Source organism: Dermacentor variabilis, unplaced genomic scaffold, assembly GCF_050947875.1.
Source record: "Dermacentor variabilis isolate Ectoservices unplaced genomic scaffold, ASM5094787v1 scaffold_14, whole genome shotgun sequence".
NCBI lineage: Eukaryota > Metazoa > Arthropoda > Arachnida > Ixodida > Ixodidae > Dermacentor > Dermacentor variabilis.
The window spans coordinates 16,202,905-16,227,979 of NW_027460302.1; the positions used below are offsets into that span (position 1 = coordinate 16,202,905).

At 48.1% G+C, this 25,075-nt stretch overlaps 1 protein-coding gene across 2 annotated transcripts in view; it reads right to left on the reverse strand.

The window, feature by feature from the left end:
* Positions 1-23,393, reverse strand: part of LOC142567821 (multidrug resistance-associated protein 1-like) — a 211,265-nt gene extending 187,872 nt beyond the window's left edge. The window contains exon 1 of one of the 2 annotated variants that reach the window (XM_075677969.1): positions 23,235-23,393. In XM_075677969.1, the coding sequence (XP_075534084.1) occupies positions 23,235-23,264 (30 nt within the window). In that variant the 5' untranslated portion in view covers positions 23,265-23,393. The remainder of the gene's footprint in view (positions 1-23,234) is intronic. The other variant, XM_075677970.1, reaches the window with a different exon arrangement.
* Positions 23,394-25,075: the final 1,682 nt, after the last annotated feature.

The following is a 25,075-nucleotide window of genomic DNA, read 5'->3' on the forward strand; positions in this document are numbered from 1 at the left end:
TGAAACTGAGGAGAGGCTCGAAAGTTAGAATATAATTTTCAGGTTTAAACACTAATTTTTTTTCACATTTAGCTGAAGCTCATCGGCATTTATCCATTATGATAGTTCAGACAAATATTAGTTTGCATTTGCTATAGTGTTCAAGAAGTCATTACCAGAGAAATATGATAGCGTCATCTGCATGCAGAACTATATCAGCTGAACTAAGTACATTGATATCATTAATATAAAGTAGGAAAAGGGCCCTAAAGTAGCCCTGTGGAACCCCTGTACATATTGTGCCAAAAGCAGACGGAACACCGTTTACAACTGTGCACTGTATTCTTGATGATGAATGGCTATTAATAAGCTCCAGAGCAATTACTCTTATTCCATAAAACGGCAATTTACGTAATAATATGTCATGCTTATTAGAATCGAACGCTTTTTTGATGTGTAGAAATAACCCAAGTGTAATAAACTTATTTTCAATATTACTTATGATTTTCTCGTTTATTTTGATAAGTGCCATTTAAGTGCATTGTCCTTTCTCGAAGCCATTCTGGAAATCATTGTAATATCGGATCAGATGAGTCAAGGCAACGCCAAACCTCTCCGTCTTCTGGCGGTGGTTCAAAATCTTGGGCATCCATTGAGCACATCAGAGCCGATAACAGATGTTCGTGAATTATTGTGTGAACCGAACCGTGACTGATCTTGACACGCTCTCTCAATTAATCGATACTTGTCCTCCGTTCTTGTCTAATCAGCTCATCAACCTTTGCAATTGCGTTGGGGGTGATTCCACGGTGGCTTTGGCCCGGCCTTGGATCGTCTTTGCCACATTCACGTCGTTTTTGAACCGTCTGCTCCAACGCTTCACAGTGGCCAATGAAATGCAATGTTAAACCTACAGGGCAGCGATACGGTGACTGATTCGTGTTTGGGAAACACCTTCAGCCGTCAAAAACCTCACGACACCCCGCTGTTCAACTTTTGGGGCGTCCATTATGTCAGGCAACCACGTTAAACCCAGTGTATAACGAAATTTCTGGCTATGCCATTGTTTGATGCGTGTGTATTTTGTTGCGCTAGAAAGGAATTGATAGATGCTTACGAACTCCGAAGCCCGGATAATCAGCGCTCGCTTACCGCGGATGTTTACGTTGGGCGTAGGCCTGGCGCATCTATCGATGTCGTAACTGGCGAGTGAACGAGCCCAGCTGAGAAATTCTGTCGAAGGAAAGGAATTTTCAGTTCCGTTTGGTGCTGCACCGCTTGAAGATATGGCACTCCAGACTTCGTGTGGTGAATGAACCGTGTGGAACTTCGGGTGGTGAACTGCGGTGGGTTTCGTGTGGTATCAGGTGGCTGAAATTTTAACGGGCGAGCTCTGCGCTGTTTCCAGCGGCAGAGATAATTTTCGAAAGCAAAAGACACTAGTAGTAAAAAAAATGGAAAGAACGTGAACCATTAGCCATGCATTCCGTCTCAGCTGACAGCGCGCTCTTCGATTCGGCATGTGAATTGAGTTCAGTAGATGTTCACAGTACTCCTTCATTCACTTCTTTCAAGTGCATGTGTCTTACGGGCTGGTTGGGGATAAATCGCTTGCGCAGCACTCACGAATGCTGACGCACTAAAGTAAACTTGACACAGTGCTGCAGTAGTGCGAGTCAGTGTGTCCTTATACTTCAGCACTGCAAACAAATCTTTTCAGCGTGTGCAGTGCATAGCAGGACCTGCATCGTGCAAGAGCTATGCATGCACACACTAGGAGTGCTTCGATGCCTGCGAGAGAAGCAGCAATTGGTTTTCTCTTTATTTATGGAAAGAGCTGATTGTGCGAGTGCATTACGTGGAAAGGCGTCACCAGTGCGCAGTCAATGTGCCCCAAACGTCTTCAGCTTCCGCTAAAATGTTTCTCGCTGCGGTAATATAATGTAGTCAGAAAAAAAATATCAAATCAAAGCTAAGTCCATAATGCACCATTGCAGAATGTGTTTGAGGAACGACACTTTCACTGTAACATTATGCTGATATACAGCTTATGCGCTTGCAAGAAATAAGTTTTGTGAACTTGAGTGACTTGGCCTGCAGTAACAAACTGTAGTAGCACTGCAAGAAGTGGTGCCATGTGTATCGTGCACAGCAAAACTTCTGCGTGTTCACTTTACTTCCTCGGTGGCACCCCTATGAAGGCTGTTCGGGCCTTTCCCGTCCTGGGTGTAACGTTAAGCCCTTCTCTCGACTTCTCCGCATGTGTCACCAGCACTATCTAATGATCGCATTCCTGGTCTTGTGTGCCGTGTCTCCCTTCCCTGTGGATATGAGGTTTTCCAAGTACTCTACACTTCTATCATCCTTCCACGCGTTGAGTACTGCTAATCAGTACAGCCCCTGTGCCAAACTCACCTCGCTGACAAACTTGAGCAACGCCGGGCAACACGCACCCTCTACTCCGGTCTTTACGGTCGTCGCTAGCTAATGCCGGCCTAAGAGGATTGCCTCAAAGCCCTCACTCAAGTGGCACACCCTGCAATACCAGCACAACATTGCACTAGTCAGTCTTCTCTGCAGGTTGACTGATGACTCTCTGAGCCCCGTCATGCCCGTACGGCCCGACACCGCAACTCCATGCATATACCAGGCGTGCAGAGCTTTCGCTCCATTCGGACTGCCCTTCCTGCGACCGGTCTGGCTCCTGCGCGTTGTGCACCCGTCGGCAGTGTGCCGTGCTCTGCGACTGAGCAAGCGCGTGTACGTGGGGGGCGGGGCAGCCCTTCGGCGCCCTGCAAATTCCTGCTCTAGATGTCTGGCTACCATACGCTCTAGCGTACGGGCCTCAGCCATTCCTTAGCCTAGCGAGCTGTCTAGAGTACATGTTGCCGCTAAGATAATAATAATAATAATAATAATAATAATAATAATAATAATAATAATAATAATAATAATAATAATAATAATAATAATAATAATAATGTTCCGTCATTCTGTAACCTTTTTTTCTGTTTCTCCACTATTGCTGTGTATTCTCTTCGTGTACACATTTTATGGTGTTAGAATCTGTATTTGCGAAATTATTCTTTTTCTCTGTGTGCGCGTGTGTGAGCCTGCATTGTTCTTCCTGTGCATTGTTTCGCAGAGTGCGCCAGTACCCTCGAGGTTGTTCCGGGTGCTTTCGTAAACACGTTTGACTTGAATATTATTATTAGAATGATCACTACGACCACATTGATTGTGTTGAAGCTAGCATGACATGTAATTCAATATTTCTGGAGCTTCGTGCGCTCTCACTCTTCTGAAGAGCGCCGAAGAGTGTGGGGATGCGTGACTCTCACGCCTCCCCTGAGATCTAGTTTTCCCGCATGGCTCGTCTCCTGCAGGGCGGCTTCGCCCGCCGCGTGGCCTGGCGCCCGCGGCGGTCGGGTGGTACAAGCGCGGTGCGAGAGATGGCGCGAGCGTCGCGCCGCTGCGGGGTTACTCGGGCGTCGGGAGACAAGGCGCTCGGGCTGTGGGGTTCGAGACGGGAAGCGGGACGGTCGTGCCGCACGTGCAGCGACCCTCTTGCCCGGTCGGCGCGCGGCGGGGACGTCTTCCGCGTGCGCGCCGACCCATGCTTCTGCGAGACCGCCTCGCGTGGCCGCCCTCGAACGCGCCACGATTCGCGTGACCATACACGCGAACGACCAGGCCTTGGGATCCAGCATGGGGCGAACATATTCGCTCGCTTCCGGTCGCGGTGAGTCAGACTTCTAGATTTGTCGCGCGCCCATCGGCATGTTTTGTGGATAGCAACTCGGCTAGCAGGCACTGATCTATGAAAGGTGCAATAAATGCCCTTTTGATTGTTTGCACTACTGTGTTGTCGTTCCTTTGTCCCAAGAGCACGGGTGTGAGAGGACCCCACATCTGGCGCCCAACGTGGGGCTCTTGGGGCATCGGACGATAGTTTTAACAGTTTGCTTCGTTCGATACCTTTGTTTGAACCGAAGCGTAGGCCTAGCGTGAATTTTGATCGCTAGCGTCGGCGGCGTGCTTTCTTGAGCGAGGTGATGGTGGCGGTAGTGTGTTTGAACATGTCAACATGCTAAGCCTTTTTGCAAGTGTTTTTTCTTAATGGCATTCGTCGGTACGAGAGCCACGTGGTCTGCATCCTGGGAGAGCGAGGCTGAGCGCCCGCAGAGCAGTGGCAAGCCTGAAGCGAGTGAGTACGGAAGCCTCGTGGGTGATCCGAATTTCTTATGTAAATAGCTTCTTCTATCTCTTTGACTCGGATGAAGTCGCGGCTCTGGGAGCCGGGTGGCAGCGGGCCACGGGTGCCACTACGGGCTGACTGGTATTGCGGCCTGGCACCGGGCGCTCCGACACCGTCTGGGACGGTGGGCGCCGTCAACTCGGATGCTTTGTGCACCGAGCGGAGTAGGACCACCTCACAGAGCTAACGTCTCCTCGCGGCTGCCTGTTTTGCGCCCATTTTGGGTGTTGTTTTTGGATGCCGGTTGTTGTAAGGGTAGCGACGCTTTAGGCCTAAGGCTTTACGAAGCTGCCTGTCGCACGTGGAGGGACACAACCTGGTGGACCGTGGCGTTGAGGTGTTGCAATTCGCTTCCCTCATTCTATTTAGCCTCGCACGAACTGAAATTACTCGTTCGACTCAAGAAAGCGAGCTTCGTTCACGTGAACTTAGCATCTGAGTAGCTGCCCGATCTTTTGCTAGCCGAGTTGAACATCGTACCACGTGGGCGATGCGCATGCATAATTCCTCTCCCTTGCACTACTTTAGTGTTTGCCGAGTGTGTTGAGTTTACGCAGCGTGATTGGAGTCACCCCTGGTTTGCCGTCACCTGCACATCGTCTGCTGCTGCCCCGGACTACGATCGAGCCACCCCGGGCGATGGTGATGCTGTGGCCAGTTCGGCGCGGCGGCTTCGGCGGCCTCCTGCATCCAGCTCACAACCCTCGGTGGCGGACAAAAGAGCCGGCGGTCACCGACAGCTACGGCGGCTCTTCCCAGCAGGGCGCGTCGGCGCGAGCGACGCTTGTTCGTACCGACTCTCGCGTCGTCGTCTCCGGAGTCCTGGCCTGGCATCGTGCCGTCGACTCTGCAAAGCTGCCGCTGTGACCGGCGGACGCCAGCGGTGCACCCAAGGACAATGTCGGCTCGCATGTTATGGACAGCGTGCGGACATTTCTTCGGCGCGACCACTGTTTAATGTTCTACCTTGTTTGCGAAGCACAGTTTGATGTTAGACCGTGTCACATGTCTCGCCGGAATATGTAGTGATTTAAGGTTGGGGGGATGTGGGGATGCGTGACTCTCACGCCTCCCCTGAGATCTAGTTTTCCCGCATGGCTCGTCTCCTGCAGGGCGGCTTCGCCCGCCGCGTGGCCTGGCGCCCGCGGCGGTCGGGTGGTACAAGCGCGGTGCGAGAGATGGCGCGAGCGTCGCGCCGCTGCGGGGTTACTCGGGCGTCGGGAGACAAGGCGCTCGGGCTGTGGGGTTCGAGACGGGAAGCGGGACGGTCGTGCCGCACGTGCAGCGACCCTCTTGCCCGGTCGGCGCGCGGCGGGGACGTCTTCCGCGTGCGCGCCGACCCATGCTTCTGCGAGACCGCCTCGCGTGGCCGCCCTCGAACGCGCCACGATTCGCGTGACCATACACGCGAACGACCAGGCCTTGGGATCCAGCATGGGGCGAACATATTCGCTCGCTTCCGGTCGCGGTGAGTCAGACTTCTAGATTTGTCGCGCGCCCATCGGCATGTTTTGTGGATAGCAACTCGGCTAGCAGGCACTGATCTATGAAAGGTGCAATAAATGCCCTTGTGATTGTTTGCACTACTGTGTTGTCGTTCCTTTGTCCCAAGAGCACGGGTGTGAGAGGACCCCACAAGAGATATGTCTTGGAGGAAATGGCGATGTCTCCAACACTGCTCATGCCATTGCAGAATATTTCTGTTCAGTATGTGGTGTAAAATATTAAAATAACCATCTTTCTCAGTCGGGGCACACTGTGTACGCTATAAGTCAATGAATACCTTGTTTTCAACCGTGCGAAGCGCCTCAAACCATCCTTTTGTTGTGGTGCTGATGGTACTCCTCCTGCGCTGCTTGAGACGCATGGAAGCAGACTTGTTCCCAGTTCTCGCAAGCATCTTCAATAATTCCCTAAAGTCTAGTACGTTTTCTAGCACTCGGAAAGAGATTGCGCGTGAACAAATCTGGCGCTGGACGTGCACTTACTAGCTGCTGGCCATATCCATCCTTTGCGCTGCGTCAAAGGTGTTTGGATGAGTATGGCATTACCTGCTTTCTGTTAGTGCTAAGAACATTTGAATAAATGAACAGCATCTCTGTGTGCTGACGACTTAAAGCTATTTGATACTCGACAGTGTTCACCGCTGCATTGACCTCGAGAATGAAATCTTTTTCATTCTCGGACTGGTGCAGAAACAATAAGGAACCATTAAATGCTTCCAAACTTAAGTTGCACCCGGAAAACACCATATGAAATTTTAATACACCCTTCTGGATGCACCACTGCCCACAACCGATGAAATGAAAGATCTTGGTGTGTATTGGACAAAACGCTAAGCTTCTCCATGCTTTAAATATGCGCAACGTGGTTTCCACTCTCTTGGAATTCTATGCCGTATATTGCATGATTTCCAGTCACCTGCTGTTTCTGAAATTGTGTTCTGCTGTGTGCCTTCCGCTAATGGAGTGTGCCCCTGTAGATGCTTTAGATGTTTCTTATAACTGCGCGAAGAAAAATGAGTGCACACGAAAGAAACGCACACCACGAGCGCAGGCAATAAATTCAAGAGACCGGAGCCTTTCAGAATACGGCAGGGGTGAGCACAGAGCATTTCCTTTAACTGTTAAGCTTTTATTTAAATTCCACAGCCATTGAGTATGATGAAAAATGCGATGTGCAGAAGGCTGGAATTTGTAGAGGTTCATCAGTTGCACCTATTCTTCGCGATATATATCTGTCGGCGTTTGATCAACAAGTTCAGCAACAAATTTCCGGGCATCATGTCGTGCCCGTTTTCCGCTATGTCGATGACGACTTAGTCATACTCCACGTGTCCGCACAAGATATGCTTCATAATACCGCAGATCGAGTATTAGATATTCCAATCAGTTTCGGCCAGGGGGGGGGGGCGCTCACATTCACCGAAGAGTTAGTCGGGGATTACAATTAAGTTACTGGGTTTTACGTGCCAAAACCCCTTTCTGATGAGGCACGCCGTAGTGGAGGACTCTGGAAATCTCGACCACCTGGGGTTCTTTAACGTGCACCTAAATCTGGGCACACGGGTGTTCTCGCATTTCGCCAGAGTTACCCAGGGATAACTCCCTTCAATTTTTGGACCTGTCTTCATTTTGACGATAAACACATCTGTTGGTATTACCACCCGAGGACAAAAAGACCCCGTTGCCGTTTGAATGAGCACATTCCAAATTAGCTAAGAGAGCCAACACTACCCTAGCTTGCAAGTCCGCCCTCGAAACATCATGCGAGCATAAATTAGAAATCAGTTTCAATCAGCAAGTTAGGAGATTTCTCTCGGCAGGTTACCCTCAGTTTAATCACTGGCGCCTGCGAAAGCTTCTTGCAAAAACTGAAAGGTAAAAATCAACAGAAAGAGGCTATTAGGAAACAAACTACAGGTCATGCCCTATATTCATCGAGTGCCGCACAACATCAAAAAGTGGCAAGCCGCTGCGGGGTCCAGGTCGTTTTTTCGACCCCATGCAAGCCGAGTAGTTTGCCGCATGGTAGCAGGCAAGAGAAAGCAGGCCTCAGTGTTCAATTAGAAACGAAATGCACTACACAGATTGTGTTTGTGGGGTAGTGTATTCGATCCCCCTCACATGTATTTGGAAAAGCGGGCAGGTGTTTCAATGAAAGTGCACGGGATCATCAGTGGCATGTAAAACAAGGCAGGAGGCACTTTGGCCCTACACTGCGACAGATGCACAGGAAAAGAGGAGGGCGGAAGAAAACCTTTGTAAAGCAAATTTTAATAACACAACGTGCCTGTACCATTCGAGGGATAAGATTGAAAGGGAGATTGTCGAAGCGTTCTACATAGTAAAAAAATGGCAACAAATGTATTAGCTCGCCATCTGTCTCGTTACAAGAAGTCAATTTTCAGGAATACGCCTTGTAAAAAGAATTCTTTTGATGGTCTAGGATTTCCTGGATTTTTGTCTGTTCGTTTTTGTTGTAGGTTGGCGTTGTGCTGCGATTGCGGCCGAGCGTTAGTTTTTCCACGAGGTTTCACTCTTTCCGTAGCCACGTTTGTTCATTCGGTCGCCGTCACCCTCATTTCTATCGTTCTCTGTAAGCCATTTTTTCAGCCTTCATGACATCATTGCCACATTTGTTGACGGAGTGATATTCCCCCTTCGTTATGCTTTTTGCCTTTGTTTTCTTCAAACGATTTTCTGCCCTCATCCTACACCTTTAAACTGGTTATTCGTTAAGTGTCATATCATTGCTTCACATGTTCGCGGTCTCTTCGTTTTTTTCCCTGTTCTTTTTTCTTATTTTATACCTCCATATTTTATAATACAGCAAGAAGGGCTCACGGTTATTTTAGTGATAGCTTGTCGAAATTTTGGTCTACACCGTTACCCAGCAGATAACTTTGTCTTATGTTTATCGGCACATGTGAGGGTGACAATGCGGACACGTGTACAGGTTCCTGAATGAGATATATGCATGTTGCTTGTTTATCAAAAAATAAACAGTTGGCAGTAGGCGCTCGTGGTGTGGTGTGTGCGCCCTCATTTCTTTCGCGCATTTACAAAAAACGCTTAATGTTATGAACCAACTAGCCCACCAGAACGTCCTACTAAACATGGGGGTGCAACGCGCAATAGTCTTCGCTGACGTGCTGTGTGTCTGTAATTGCATTCTGCTGTGTGCCTTCAGTATGTTCTTTTTTTCACAAGCACCGGTTTCTGCCGCTCCTATTATTTCTTTCGGAGACACGATAGCCCACGACCACCAGCGAAACAGGTAATCGAAGGCCCACAGACGCCGTTGACACGCCGGCTGACACACGGGCTTTGACACGTGATTGACAGACGGCCGTGTCACTGGCCTTGTGCACAGCATTCCTTTATCCTCAATTCGACACCCTCGCCGCTGACACGCCTTCGCTCGTTGCCGCACCCACCCGTCTTATATACGCCCTCTCCCTTTTAGAAGAACCCCACCTATATATACGGCGGCGAGGAAAGCATATGTCAATTCGAAGAACACAAGTCCACTTGTGGATACGTTGGCTCCCGCTTTCACCTTGTTCTCGTTTTGCTCATCGTCCCGTTACTTCTGTCATGAAAGCAAGTCCATTTTCTTTGAGTGCGACTGTGCAGTATTACATCAAGCGTGTTAACCCAGCTCAGCAATCTACTGCGAAACAACTATCAGAGAACTTTTTTTTTCTTGCTTCCTGTCATTGAACCGTTAAAATGTCTCGCACCAACACAAATCAATCGTAGTTTAAAGGTGAAGACGCCTTTGAATGCGTGGTAGCTGCAACTATAGCTTTGTTTTTAAATTAGGTTGACATTTTTTATCGGCCTGCTTTGCTGCGCATATATTCTAAACGGGAATGTGCGCTAACGCTTCTGAAAATTGCGCACCCTTTTTATGCATAAACCAGTATGATCACTCGAAAGGCAGCATCGAATCAAAGTACAGTTTCGAAACGAAATATTCGGGATATATTGGCTTATTTGTGCGATCATCACAGATCACGAATGCAGGTTTACATGCAGCATGTATGTGCACACGAGTTCCATAAGAATATCAGATGCGTGGGGCAAGGCTACGTGACCGACGTCCGCACGAGTCGGTTCTTTCATTGACCTTGCACCAGCATCTCCAGTTCCTGGGATACTGCGATAGGAATTATATGGACCCTCCAGGCGAATTTTAACCGTCGGCGTTGTCGTGAGGTTCCGCATATATTACGCGCAAGCTAACCGGCCAGCAAGGTAAATCGGCGAATGTATGTGAAGCCGCGAAGGAAGCGAAGGAGGAAAGCGCCTGGAAGGTAGGCATGGGCGCGCTGGGTTGACCTCCTCTGGCAGTTGCGGCAAGTGTGTGGAGCTACTGGGTTCGTGTCGTGATCGAGTGGCCGACAAAGAATGACGGAGCAGCAACGCAAACGCCGGCAGGCCGACCGCGAAGTCGCCGAGCTGAACAAGTCCGGCAGAAGGCGCGGGCTTCGCGTGCCCAGGAGACTCGCGAGGAACGGGCTAGGTGACTTGCGACGGTGTACCAGGCGAGAGGCCGTAGCTTAGAGACTGAACGACGCGAAGCTTTTTGGACACCCAGTGCAGTGTCGTGCGCGAAGCCCGCAACTCCGAACAGAATGTCCGGCTTCACACGTGCGCCACCAAAATATTTCAGCAATAACCTGTTTGGGAGCGTCTGCAGTGCGTGGGATTGCCTCTGGCATCTGCGAGACATCGCTTCCGCCCACGAAGCTTGGATTCCCATGCTGGAGGAAGATTGTTCTGAGACTGACTTTACAACCTTCAACGTTTGCAACACCTGCCAAGGCTCACTCCGGATGGGTCAGGTCCCCTCGTTCTGCACTTCCAACCTCAATTGCCCAATTCACCTCAATTCACCCTCAAGTCACCTCAATTGCCCAAGCTGAACTCTGTTGAGGAGCGGCTGAGATCACCCCCGGATACAGTTTGTGCAAATTCGGCGGATTCTCTACAATGGTGGGCAATACGGCATTCGGGTGCTGGTGCCGAACGTGCCCGTGGAGAATGAGGAAGTGCGGCTGCAGCAGCGAGCGAAGTGACCATCCGGCGGTCCGTCGCTTCTACGCAAGCTTAACGGCAACAACACAGCACCCATGAGCCGTCGGTACACCTACTCTGTAGATCGTTTTCAAGATAATGCGGGCGGCCGCGGAATGTGCAGTTGCTCGCGGAGTACAACGCCGCCCCCCCCCCCCCCCCAGGGACCATGCGCGCCATGGCAGAAAGCGCGTGCCTCTCTGCTTTATTCTTTGTTTGTTACACGTACACCATTGAGGGGAGTGGCACAGTACAAAACAGATATTTATACAACTTCGAAACACATGCATACACATACTCAAAGGTATACTAGTAACGACATGAAAACGAACCGGTATACCTTACGAACGAACAAGTAATTGTGCAAAACTAGTTACAATGATACTGCAGCAACAATGCATAACACATGGTAATATCGTCGTTTATCACAACAAAAGAAGCAAAAACTTCAATACGCAATTTAGCTAACAGAATACAGATTGTCTAACCGTTTCTTAAGTTCTTCGAAAGTGTTAGTAAGCATATAGGTGGTTCCACTCCGATGCTGTGTTTGGATAAAATGAGTACAAGTATGCAGATGTGTGACAACGTGGAATGCGGACCTTGCACGAATGATCAATGCGCCGTGTAATGTAACTGGGAGGGATTATGAGGATATTAGAGGTTGGATTGCGCAACATTTTGACGAGACACACAGAAGAAGACGACGAAGAAGACGACGAGCGATAGGCTCGCTTCCGAACGCCCGTCTGTAATTTTAAGTCTTTTTTAGCAAGTGTAGAGCGCCTTTTTACTCTTTGTGCCTCTCTTTCACCGAACGCCGGCCTGGGTGTCACCGTCCTGCGAGAGAAGCACAGCAAGCGGCTCCCGAAGCGCACCGGACCGAAGCAGCGCGGCGAGCCTCCGCCGTCGGCCAACCTTCGTGATGCTCTGATGGCATCCGTCGCAAGCAATCAGCAATCAGGTCAGCACGTTGCTCCTGTAGACCACAGAGAAGATGAGCAAGCAAGGAAAAGGCTACGTGAAGATGACATCGACGCAAGGCAATCTACAGGAGACAACGAAGAGATGGACCAGACAGCCTTCACTGTTGTCTCTTACAAAAAGAAAAGAGCCGCAGGTGTTCCTGTTATATTCAAGCCAACTCAGCCTGACAGCAGCTTATGGAAAGTAAACCCAAATCTTCTGGCTTCTGCGGTCGTGACAACAGCCCAAGAAAAGATACTCAGCCACCGTCTCAACAAGGATGGCAGCCTCATGGTGACAGTGTCTACACTTCCTGCAGCCAATCGTCTCCTCACAGTGACAGATCTATCGGGTATTCCTGTAGAAGCTCGAGTTCCATACTCCTACTCTGCCACGTACGGGAGGATACAGGACGTTCCTGTTGAGTACTCAGATGACGACCTCAAGGAGTATTTGAGCGAACAAGGAGTCATATCTGCTAAAAGGCAAGTTTTCTACGTCCCTAACGAAGATGGCGTAGTAACGGAAACCCGAAGACGCTCGGTCATCCTGGAATTCTCTAAGGACGCCCCTTTACCAAACCGAGTGTCGCTTGGATTCTGCAGTTATCCTGTGACGGAATACATGGGGTCTGCTACTCAATGTTTCAGATGTCAAAGACATGGACATATAGCGAAATATTGTAAAGGCCCCATCCGCTGCAAGATATGCGCTGGTCCACATACGCATAAGGAGTGTACGTCACGTTCCCAGCCTCGGTGTGCAAACTGTGGAGCTGAGCATGCTGCGTCATACGGAGGGTGTCCTAAGAAGAAATCAGCCACTCTTGCACGGACGATGGAGCAAATCCAAGGAAAAGTGCGGAAACGACGAGAACCACCACCGAATCCGGATGTGATGTATACATCTACAAACCAAACGCAACACGACACGGTGCAGCGCAGCGACACGGCTTTGAAAAAGTCCTACGCCTCAGTCGTGAAAGAAAACCAGCAAAGGCCTTCAACTGTAACGAATCCATCAAAGGCTTCAAGTGATATAACCTCAAGCCCACGACAGCAACAAGTGTCCTCAAGGTCGCAGCAGAAGAACAGGAAGAACCAAGAAAAGTTGTTAGATGGTAGCACTGCAAATGAGATACCAAGTATGCTGATTTCCATGATGTTCGCCGCAATCAAGGCTATTCTGCGTGCCAGCCCATCATTTAAGAGCATCCCTGAAATAGAGGCCGTCCTGGCTTTGGAACCGCTAGTGTCGTCTTCTTTCACGGCGCAAAGCCGTGATTCTTCGCAGTAGCAACGATGGCTTCGCCAACAATCGTCTCACAAGCGGTGTCCACCAACAAACACTTCCGCACATGTACTATATTCCAGTGGAACGCTCGCGGCTTGCGCTCTAAGTTAGCAGACTTTAAGCATCTTACGCGAGTGTACCGATTCCCTTTTTTAGTCATTTCCGAGTCTCGCGTCGACGAGCACTTTAGGATAAAGGGGTATTATTTTCATCATTCAAGGCGACAAAATGGAATTAGCCGACTTCTCGTTGGATTTCGCAACGACATACCTGCCTCTGCGATTGACGTAGCACCACATGACAAGAACGAATATATTTGCGCAACCACAGTGATTGCATCTAAAGTGTTTACCCTGATCGGCGTCTACTTGGAACCAGGATCACCTTTCGACGTGACAAGATTGGAAAACTTGTTGACAAACACTCAGTCTCCACATATTATTTGTGGCGATTTCAACGCACATAACGAGATCTGGGGCAGTTCACATACATGTGCTCGGGGTGCCAAGCTGGCGAAGCTTTTTGCAAAATACAATATAGAGCCCTTGAACGATGGCAGCATAACATACCTGAAAAATCCGACGACTGTTAGCTGCATTGACGTCACATTCGTATCAAGTCAAGCGGCCCCTATGTTCGGATGGTGTACAGATTTCGAGACTCGAGGTAGTGATCACTACCCGATCCTAATCTCTGCCCTCCATTTTCGGACGTCGCCCAGAAAAGTGAAACTGAAGTCGGTAGACTGGGAAGCTTACACAGCAGCCGTAGACAAAGGAATCACAGCCTCAACTACGAATACGGAAATACCGACAATAGCTCATTGCCTCAAACAAAGTACCCGCTCTGCCACTAAGCATTGTAATATACCAACGAACGACGAGGAATTTGAAAGGTTATGTGCCATTCGAAGGCGTGCCGAAAGGAAGGCTCTACGTACGAAGGATATCGAAGACCTCAGAACTTGTCGACGGACACAAAGACATATACGACGTTACCTCACCAAACTGGACCGAAAAAGGTGGAGGGACTTTTGTGGGACACTGGACATACGACAACCGCTGAGCAAAATCTGGCGAGTCGTCAGAGGCATTCGCAAAGAGCCGCAACAGCTGTATCCTTTTATCGCCCTCTCATTACATGAGCGCGCATCCCTGAAAGAGGTGGCAGAGCAGTACTGCAGGCTCCTTTCCAACGGGGCACAACCTTTGCGGCAAATTGCAAGTCGTCAGCCTAGTCCACCTCGAGCTACCCTTCCTGACTTAGAATTACCATTCACCATCGAAGAGCTCACGGCAGCAATCGGCGACGTAAACAAGCGATCATCACCTGGCCATGACGGCGTGAGTTATGCAGCGCTCGCAAATCTAGGCCACACATCTCGCCTACGCCTTCTGGAATACTACAACGCCTCATGGATAACTGGGGAGGTTCCTACGGAATGGAAGCTTGCGAAAGTCATTCCTATATTGAAACCAGCGAAGCAGCCAACAAATTACGCCTCCTTCAGACCCATATCTCTGCTTAGCTGCGTAGGGAAGCTATTCGAAAAAATGATCTACAAACGACTAAATTGGTTCTTGGAAACTGCAAAAGTTTACCCGGAGGAAATGAATGGCTTCCGGCAAAATAGATCCGCAATTGATAATGTCATTGCCTTGGTCTCATCAATTGAAGAGGAATTGGTCTCTGGAAACATACCTACTGCATTATTTTTAGACATTAAGGCAGCATATGATTCGGTCTATCATAAAGCAATACTTGACGCTTTGGAAACCCTTGGTCTTGGAGGACGGCTCTACGCATGGATTGAAGACTATCTTCAAGGACGCCAACTTTTCATGTGTACCCCGGATGGCCCCACGGCGCTTTATGCCGTCGAGAAGGGAGTGCCACAAGGAGCTGTGTTAAGCCCGGTATTATTTAATTTAGTCCTCATCCATCTGAAAAGAAACCTGCCCCCCGGCGTCAAAATCACACTGTATGCGGACGACATCTGCATTTGGAGTGCGGCGCGTTCCCGCAGTACCACCCAACAACGCCTCCAGAGAGCGCTAGCAAATATATCGGCCTACCTAAATCCAAGGGGTCTGAAATTGTCCCCCGACAAAAGCGTTGCCATGGCTTTCACGCGGAGGTGTATGGAAAAATACCCACTAGTGTTGGGTGGTCGTGCCCTTCCATACGTCAAGACGCAAAGGTTTCTTGGAGTGACTATCGATAGGAACCTCACATGGTCGCCCCAAGTGAAAAAACTGAGTGTGAAGATTTCCTCGGCGTCGCACGTATTCCGATTTTTAGCCGGAACACAGTGGGGCAGCAACTGTAGATCAATGGTGCTCCTCCATAAGGCCTACGTCGACGGAACACTACGATATTACCTCCCGATCCTGCACAAAATATCTCCCACAAGCAAGAGAAAACTCGAGGCAGCACGAAACAACTGCCTTCGCGTATGTCTTGGCCTTCCGAAGGGGTCATCCCGGTCAGGGACTGTAGCAGAAGCTGGATGCCTGCCTCTGGAAGTGCTATGTTCGCAGGAGACACTTCGGATACACCTCCGCCACGTCATTCATACGAAGACTCACTTTTTAAAGGATATTTCCAGACCCGTGCTACATCTAGCTTTGGGCAGGCCGTCGGAAGCATATCTATTTCGATTCCTGCTCAGGCGTCACAAATTATGCCGCGAAACATTTCACCATGGACACTGTCCCCACTGGAAATCGTGCCATATATACCTGGAATCAGTGCGAAAAAGAAAATGCCTCAGGCAGCGACTTATCAGATAGCTTTAGAATATATGCACAAAGAATACGCAGCCGCAACGCACATTTTCACAGATGGCTCTACAACTCCACATCGTTCATCATGCGGACTTTTTGTACCCTCTACAGGGCAACGATTCTCGTTTCGTCTTGAGCGAGCGACATCATCTACTTTAGCGGAGCTATATGGCATTAAGGAGGCCCTTGTGTATGTACTTCGACAGCAGCCGCCAAGGACATGGGTGATTTTCACAGACTCAAAAGGAGCCCTACAAAGTATCTGGAACAGGCACAAGCGTTGCAATAATCAACCAGCAGCATTTGACATTGCTTATCTTCACCACAGGGCTAAGATTGCTGGGCATTGCATAAAGTTCCAGTGGATACCTGGCCATGCCGGCATTTCGGGAAATGAAAGAGCGGACGAAGCCGCCAGAAATGGACTCCAATACCGCAAGTTCAAAAGAACATATTTTACAAAAGCCGATGCTTCAAACATGGCAAAAAAATATGCCTATCAAGAAAAAGACCGCATCTTTAATCTGCCGCTTCACCAAGATAACTTCCTACGTTACATTGACCCAGAAATGAGACCAAAAATTCCACGACCACTTCCTCGACACTTAGAGACATTGTACCATCGCCTTCGACTGAACGTGGCATACACGAACAATTATCTGTACAGCATAGGACTTACCACTAACCCATACTGTGATAACTGTCGCAACTTAGAGACAATTGAGCACATATTACTAGAATGCCCCGCGTACCGCGACGAGAGACAATTTTTTGAGCACCAAATGGACATGATTTGCCACGAACCGTTAACGTTACCGAGCATCTTAGGTCCAATGCCCGGTCCTTCAAAACAGCGACGGGTTTTGGATTTATTGTTCAATTACCTGACAGAAATTGGTCAAATAGGAAAGCTTTAAAAATTTCATCCTTCCTATACAAAAGCTTAAATTTACCCGCCATGTCACCTGTAAATATTAGTATCAGGTCCACTCGGACATTTCATATTTACTTTTATCCTTTTTTTTCTCGAACTCTTTTCTGGACTCTTTTAATCCCATTCCCCATCCCTATACAGAGTAGCATGCCAGCAGTTATATACGCGCCGGCAAAATTCTCTGTTTTTCCAATAAAGAGCCCTCTCTCTCTCTCTCTGTGTGTCTCGTCAAAATTTTGCGCAATCCAACCTCTAATATGCTATACCAACACGCCCAGTCGTCAGCCTTGGCAAATTACGAGGATATATCTTAGTTCACTATTTTGGTAATAAATTTTGAAAGCAGACACAGACGCAATGTCCTTCGGCGCAAAGCAAATGGTGGTAGCGTTAAGGTTTTCCTCATAATGGTTACGCTTGATAGAAGGTTATAATTGCGAAGAATGAAGTGGGCTGCACGGGTGGCTTCTACTGCTTCTGTTAGTAATGCAGTCTGGATTCTAAATTGGCGCAGCATACTGGAGTTTTGATCGGACCAGGGACGTATAAAGAAGAAGCTTAACAGAGGGCGCTGCAGCGTTAAAATTTCGTTTCAGATAGCCTAGCATGTACTTAGCATTAGAGATAATGTGCACTACATGTTTGTTCCAGGAAAAATTAGACTATAAAAAGACGCCGAGATATTTGTACGGGGTAACAAGTAATAGTGGAGAACTGTTAATAGTATAATCGGGAGAAACTGACGCAGGTCGACGTGTAAAGAGCATTACTTTGCATTTAGCTGTGTTAAGGCTCAGTCAACCTGTAGTACTGCGGAATCGTTAGCAGTTTTAACTTCGCGGTAGATTATGCAATCAACGGCAAATGTTTGAAGGGTTTATGTTATTAGGCAGGTCATGAATATAAATGAATAGGAGTGGGCACCGTTCCTTGTGGTGCACCAGAAAGAGCGCGAGCGGCGTCCGTTAGCAAGTACGCACAATGCGAGCGATCAGGAAGCACTCAATCCAGGTTGGTATTTTTGGATCGATATTCAGTGCACCCGATTTTAAAGGCAAGTTGTGGGCCACGTTGTCAAAAGCTTTGCTAAAGTCTAAATAAATATCACCTACTTCTGAGCCTTTGTCTAAGATAGAGTGGACATCGTTGGTAAATGTTAATAGCTGTGTTTCACACGAAAGTAACTTTCTAAATCCACGTTCAACGGGTGCTAAAAAGATTTTAGGAAACTTGTCAGCTGTTATACTATGATATGTTCCAGATCGTGGAAGGTATCCTGGTCAAAGATATTGGTCGAGAATTCACGGCTACGTGCTGATCTCCGGATATGTGAAGTGGAACCAACTTACCGATCAGCCAGTCCTCGGGTAGATCACCGGCCATCTAAAGATTGTTCAAATAATTTGAAAAACTTGTAAAGCTTACGCTGCTATCATTTTACTATACTCTAGGGCGAATACTATCAAGTCCAGAAGAGCAAGACACTTTCAGACGGTCGATTATTCCAATAACTCCATCGAAGTGAGAAGTAATTGGATCCATCGGAAACCTAATTTCACAGCTGTGTGGGATGTCGTGTCTGCCGAAGGACGAATGCCAACATAAAAGCGTAACGACTCTTTATTCGACTACCGATGGCAGCGGACGGGCATACCAACGCTACGTTCGTCCCAGTAGCGGAAGGTAGAAGGCCGTCTTCCTCAGCCAGGCAGCCTGTTTTTATAGCCACCGTTGGTGACGCATACCTCGCCTGACGTGGCGGTGGCGCTATTTTTTGTCGACCATGCAGTCCAGCGTGCAGCTGTGTTATGCTGGGCCAGATGATAAGAAGACTGAGGGTGCGCAGAAATATGCGCGTAGGGTGTAGCCACAACTGTATTCCGGCAAGCATGTGTTACTAACGGAAGAAAAGGCTTGTCCGAATGTTTAATTTAGCAAGTTCGCATACTGGCTGGGTGCAGTCGGAGTTAATTCAGAATCTAGAGATATGGGCAATTTGTCATGTTTACTATGCTCCAGAATTTTTTTTTAGTTATTAGCACTGACGGTAAAGTGACGTTATGAAACTTGTTCTTAGCTTCTTTAAGGGCGCTCTTATAAACGCCGACATGTTCCCAAACTCTTGACGAAGCTTCAGGCCTTTCCAACGATTTCGCTTTGTGAAATAGTCGATGGTTCTTGTTTGCCAGTCGTTTTAACGTCTGATTAAACCATGGGGAATAGGGGTTTGTGATGATGGTGGTTTGTGGAATGTATGTGTCTAGTAATTCCTGCAGTTTGTTCTTGAAATTACACCAATTTTCTTCACGGGAACAATTGCTGAAACTGGCCAAAAAGTTATTCATAAATTCCTCGAGGTCATTATTCATTGCCGGAAAATTGGCTTTCGCGTAATTATATATTGTTTTTGTCTTATTATCTGAAGTCCGAGCGGGTAAACGTAACATAACGTTTATTAGGCAATGATCAAATTCCTGGCATATAGGTGATACCTGAAACAATATTTGCAGATGTAGTTACTAGTAAATCCAATATGCTGGACGTGGATGAGGTACCCCTTGTTGGTTCACTTATTAGCTGTGTCAAAGAAAAGTCCGAACATACCGATAAAAAAATCTGATGATTCCGAAGACCTGTCGTTTATGATGCAGGTGTGGTCGGACCAGCTTATTTCAGGGTAATTCAAGTCTCCGAAGAGTAAAATTAAAGATTAGGAAACATACTATGGACGGTGTTAAAAGCGTCATGTAGGTCAGTGCAAAAACCACTGGGATCTGACGGGGCTCTATAACATACGCAAAACAAAAACTTGTGGAATTACATTGTGATCTGCACGAAAATGAACTCAAGAGCTGTAGCTATATCTAACGGAAAACACAAAGTTATCTGATACCACAATCAAGACCAGCACGATCACATCTAAAAACTGAGTAGCAATTTAGCGGATAAAAATTTCTATTCCGGGCAGAATCGTTCAGCCAAGTCTGTCAAAATTACAATATCAGCTGATGTGGCGTCAGTGGAACTTAGCAATTCACCCAGATTGTGAACAACACTGCGTATGTTAGTAAATAAAATGGATATGTCAGTATTGCATGTGTGCGCATGTCGACGTTCGCAGCTGAACGACTTTCGATGGCACATACTTGAGAAATGGCACCAACCCTGACAAGCTACGATTGCGAAGACTTACACCCGATGTACACATTGCCAGGAGTCATGCAGAGCAGACTTGCAACACCTCATTTGGAGCTGTGCAGCTTTTTCACAAGGCAGATCCAACATTCAGCATCTACTACACGGAGACATTAGAACACTAGGAATTACAATGCAAACTAACCCTGAAGCACAGAAAGCCATTGCGACATATGGCAGACAAAGTGGCCTGTTTCGAGTAGTGTAGAGGGGGTCGATCAGCCCATGTGAGAGCGGCGGAACTGCACATGCACCTGAGCCTGCATAAAGCGGAAGATCCCAGACTGAGATGAAGTGTTTCAGCCAACAGTATGGGTACCCACATTCCCTTCCCTCCTAATCCCCATCAGCGGCCTAGAGCCGTCCCCTTCCTTAAAATAAAGGCTTTATTCATTCATTCATTCATTTGTTTATCTGACTGGGCAAGTAACACGAATGTAAGCAGAATTATTCACCCTGAATAGCTGTGCTAGCATTGTTTGCACTAAAAAAATGCTGCGTAAAGGGTGTTTTATTGAGGCAATTATTTCATTCACAAGCCATCGGCATAGCGACGGCCAGGTTCAGACAATGAAAATGGTGAAAGTTGCAAAAGTTCTCGGTGCACCGCTTTGTTGGGCTCCTTTCACTGAAAAATGTCTTTGCAAGGATGAAAGCGTCAGACAGCAAATGACACCCCACTGCACAATGTTATCCGTGTTGAAAATGTTTACCAGCATATGTGACGGGCAGCGACACCGTCTCTTCACTACGACTGAAAGCGTGAAAAGTGCAACAGCATAGCAAGGTGCTGTTTCACAATGCGCACCCTTTCATGTGAACTTCTGGCGAGCTGCCACATGCACTAATGCATAAACGTGAAGAGAGTGAAGAGGCAAAGTTACTGGGCAACCCACATGACGCTTTTAAGGAAATTTGTTTTTAAACCTTTCTGTTTTCATAGGCGATCAAAATTTGTTTTGAGCAAGTTGGTTAATCACATTGCGGCAACAACACAAGCAAGGCCAGAAAACACAGCGAGTAGGCAGATTGAGAAGAGGTAGACCAGTGAGCAAGGCTTTTCAATGAGATGGAAGAGACCAGCCGTGCAGTTTACAGGAGTTGGGGCTTTGACTGAGATTGGTTAATGAAAATCTGAAAAGACTTTGCTGAAAGAAAACTAGAACTAATGCTAACATAAAATAAAAGAACAGAAATGGGAGTAACCGCAAACACGCGTGGAAGCAGGCACGTATTCACACACAAACGCTAAAACTAAGACAATCTCAAATGTCAAGAAATGTAGGAAATAAAAATTATACAAATACAAGAAAACATACACATTTACAAACAGACGCGGGTAGAGGTACGAGCGGGTTCACAAGCTGCTGTGCCTACCTTCTCGTATGTTTTATTTTTTCATTTTACCCTTCTCTTAACACTGTCTTGGAAACTTAATTGCGACATATCACGAGAATCAAAAAGCAAAGCGGAACTGTGTTGTGGGAAACCATATCGAGCGCTGACAACACACCTTATGCGTGACTGTGCCACAGCACGCATTGTACAGCTTGCGCGCTGTGACCACTGGTGGACAGCAATCAATCGACGGTGCTACAAAACGCTCTAAACACCGCCGCTAAACGCTCGGCTATCTCACTTCTGACAACGATCATTCACGCTAAGTTGACGGCGACCAATCTTTGCGTTGAAGGCTCCTTTTGCGAATATTTTCTGTTGAGACGTTCGTAGGTTTGTTTTATACGCGCACGCTTTTCTCATTTCTCCTGAGAATGGTTTGCCAGAATCACCTCACCCCGTCCGACGAGAAACGCAGTGACACAGTACACGAACACCCCTGCCGCTGACAGTAGGCACGAGACTTTGGCAAATTTTTCTCGTCGTAACTCCACTCGGGAGCGAAATAAAAAAAGACATGGAACAAACAGGCAGGATGTGTGTTTGCAGCGGTCGCCGCGGGATCCTGTTTTCAGGCAAAACGTAGCGCAGCGTCAGCGATGCTCGCTGCACTTTTTCTTCGCCGGATCACGGCTTAGAATAAACGCACGCGGCAAATATGCCGAATGGTAAGCTCGCAGTCATATTTGCGGCATGACAGACAATCACAAACAGTTTGAGAATTCACTGTGACGAGGCGTTGACGCGCACAGCTGACGCGACTTGGCCCCGTTCGAAGCGTGGGCGGCCACTTCTCCGACGGCAGGGTCACCGGCCGTCCGGCTCAGGACGTCGGTCCAGAGTGCGCGCCCATTGGTGGATGCTCGTGCGCATCCGCCTCGGAGGAGTAAACGCCCCCTTTTTTTCTGAAGTTTTACCCGACATAGGCAACTACGACGGCAGAACGCGCTTAGAGTGTCCATACAATCGCTATTGCAATTATATGAATGGCACCCATGTATACGCTTGCGCGTTACCCGCGTTCAAGAAGTGAAAAGTCGATTTTTTTTCGGTACAGGTATGTTTTGTGCCATGTTATATGCCGCGCTGTATATTTGGGTTATATTCCTGGACTAGTCGATCACTAAAGTTGGCCATACAAGGTCTTGCATTCTCTACCAAATTATTGCTCAAAATTTTGAAATTGGCAGCCCACAAAGAAATTGATGAGACACTCACAGCGCACGCCTTTATTTGAAATCTCGGACTAATAAATGTGAAGACTGGAAAACAATATCGGAGCTCAAATCAGAGATTATATTACTGGCGCAGCTTTTTACAGGCAGTGTAGCGGAGTTTGTGCGATGTCATTAGAGGCGCCGTACAGCAGGGCTTTCAAGGGCGCCAGAAATTTGGGTGCACCCGCGTATGTCGCGTACACGCGTATAGTTGGAACAATATCCGAGAAGCTCAAGCGCAGCGCTAGACCTTTGCATTGCAGTCAGTGTTTTGCCCTCGGGCGAAACTGCCAATTTTTTTTTGTATGTCAGCACTTAACCCTTCATCAGAAACTGCGCCAACTAGGCACATTACTGTCACCCGCTTACCGGGATATATCGTTCAAGTGCTAGTAAACATTTCTTCGGACCGTTGCATCTTCTCACCCGAATCGTTCTGAGAAAGAGACAACTGCAACAACAGCCCGCCTTCAGGACACCTCGGCAACGTTCGCTGTGCACCGATATGGCGAACTCGTACGTCCTCGACTCGCGCCGCTTCGCTCAAATCCCCACTCGATGGAAAACGCCCCAGCGACGAGAAGCACGCGACAAGAGCCCGCGCGTTCATCCCGAGTAACTCACCCAAAGCGGCGAACCGCAGAAGGAATCCATGTTGCTCGTTGTCCTACGACGAAGGTGGCAGTCTCGGCAGCTCGCCCCGCTGGGCGTCGAAGGATGCGCGGCTGCCACTCGACTGCTCTTGCACGGACGGCGAACGTGACCTGATAAGCGTAATCTGAGACAGCGCCGTCTCTTACTTTTTTTCTCGCTCTCCTAAAAAATGGCAGCGATTGTGGCAGACGTATATGCCACTGTGTCTGCCTCGATGACACGTGACGCGGTTGCCATGTTATCCGCCCCCCTACGCACACCTTGTTTATCTCTCCCGTTATCGAGTAAGTCCGCACTGAGCAGACACGTGCGCTGAGCAGATACGGCACTCATGGGTGTAGCTCACGATGTAAAATCAGAAAGTGATGAACGTATATCATCGCAGTCAAAAGTTTATACAGCATGAGATCTAAGGAAAAAAAAGTGATGGCACAACTAATCTAACGATGACTGTTGACGGTAATGCGAATACAAATCGAGCAATGTAGCGACAGCACATATTCCCCAAGTCCCGATTATTTCACACATGTAGCGATAATTCTTCTTAGAATATTGTCACGCGGTGGCAATAGGGGGCATACGTCTTCGTGTTCTTGTTCAGTCGACGATAATCGACGCAGAAACGTAGGGTTCCGTCCTTTTTCTTCACCAAGACTACACAAGATGCCCACTGGCTCTTCGACGGCTGGATGATGTCGGCGCGGAGCATTTCGTCGACTTGTTGCCTAATAGCTTCACGTTCTGGCGTCGAAACTCGGTAAGGGTTCTGGCGGAGTGGTTGAGTGCACTCTTCTGTTATTATGCGATGCTTTGCAACTGGTGGTTGTCGAATCCTCGATGACGTCGAAAAGCAGTCCTTGTATCGTTGGAGAAGACTTCTGAGCTGTTACTGCTTGTTCATGGGGAGACTTGGATTTACGTCGAAGTCTGGTTCGAAAACTATGGTCGTCAGGGTGGATGTGGCTGAACCGGAGAGAAGAAACACATTACTGGTTTCCAGAATTGCCTCGATGTACGCGATCGTACTTAGGGCAGGTAGTGACGGCGGATCCGGATCATGAGACGGAAATAATCAGAAGAATAAGAATGGGCTGGGGTGCGTTCGGCAGGCATTCCCAAATTATGAACAGCAGGTTGCCATTATCCCTCAAGAGAAAAGTATATAATGGCTGTGTCTTACTAGTACTCACTTACGGGGCAGAAACCTGGAGGCTTACTAAAAGGGTTCTACTCAAATTGAGGACGACACAACGAGCTATGGAAAGAAGAATGATAGGTGTAACGTTAAGGGATAAGAAAAGAGCAGATTGGGTGAGGGAACAAACGCGAGTTAACGACATCTTAGTTGAAATCAAGAAAAAGAAATGGGCATGGGCAGGACATGTAATGAGGAGGGAAGATAACCGATGGTCATTAAGGGTTACGGACTGGATCCCAAGGGAAGGGAAGCGTAGCAGGGGGCGGCAGAAAGTTAGGTGGGCGGATGAGATTAAGAAGTTTGCAGGGACGGCATGGCCACAATTAGTACATGGCCGGGGTTGTTGGAGAAGTATGGGAGAGGCCTTTGCCCTGCAGTGGGCGTAACCAGGCTGATGATGATGATGATGATGACGCGATCGTAGTGCCCTTGTTGATGTGTTTGAACTCCTGGCTGAAATTTGTCAGCAACACTTTTGCTTTTCCTTCGTGCAGTCGAGCGATCCCTCTTGCGACGAAAATTTCACGGTCTAGCAGTAGACGTTGGTCACCCTCGACGACGCCTTCTACGTCGGCAGGTGTTTTGGTGCTGACGGAAATGACAATGGTGGAGC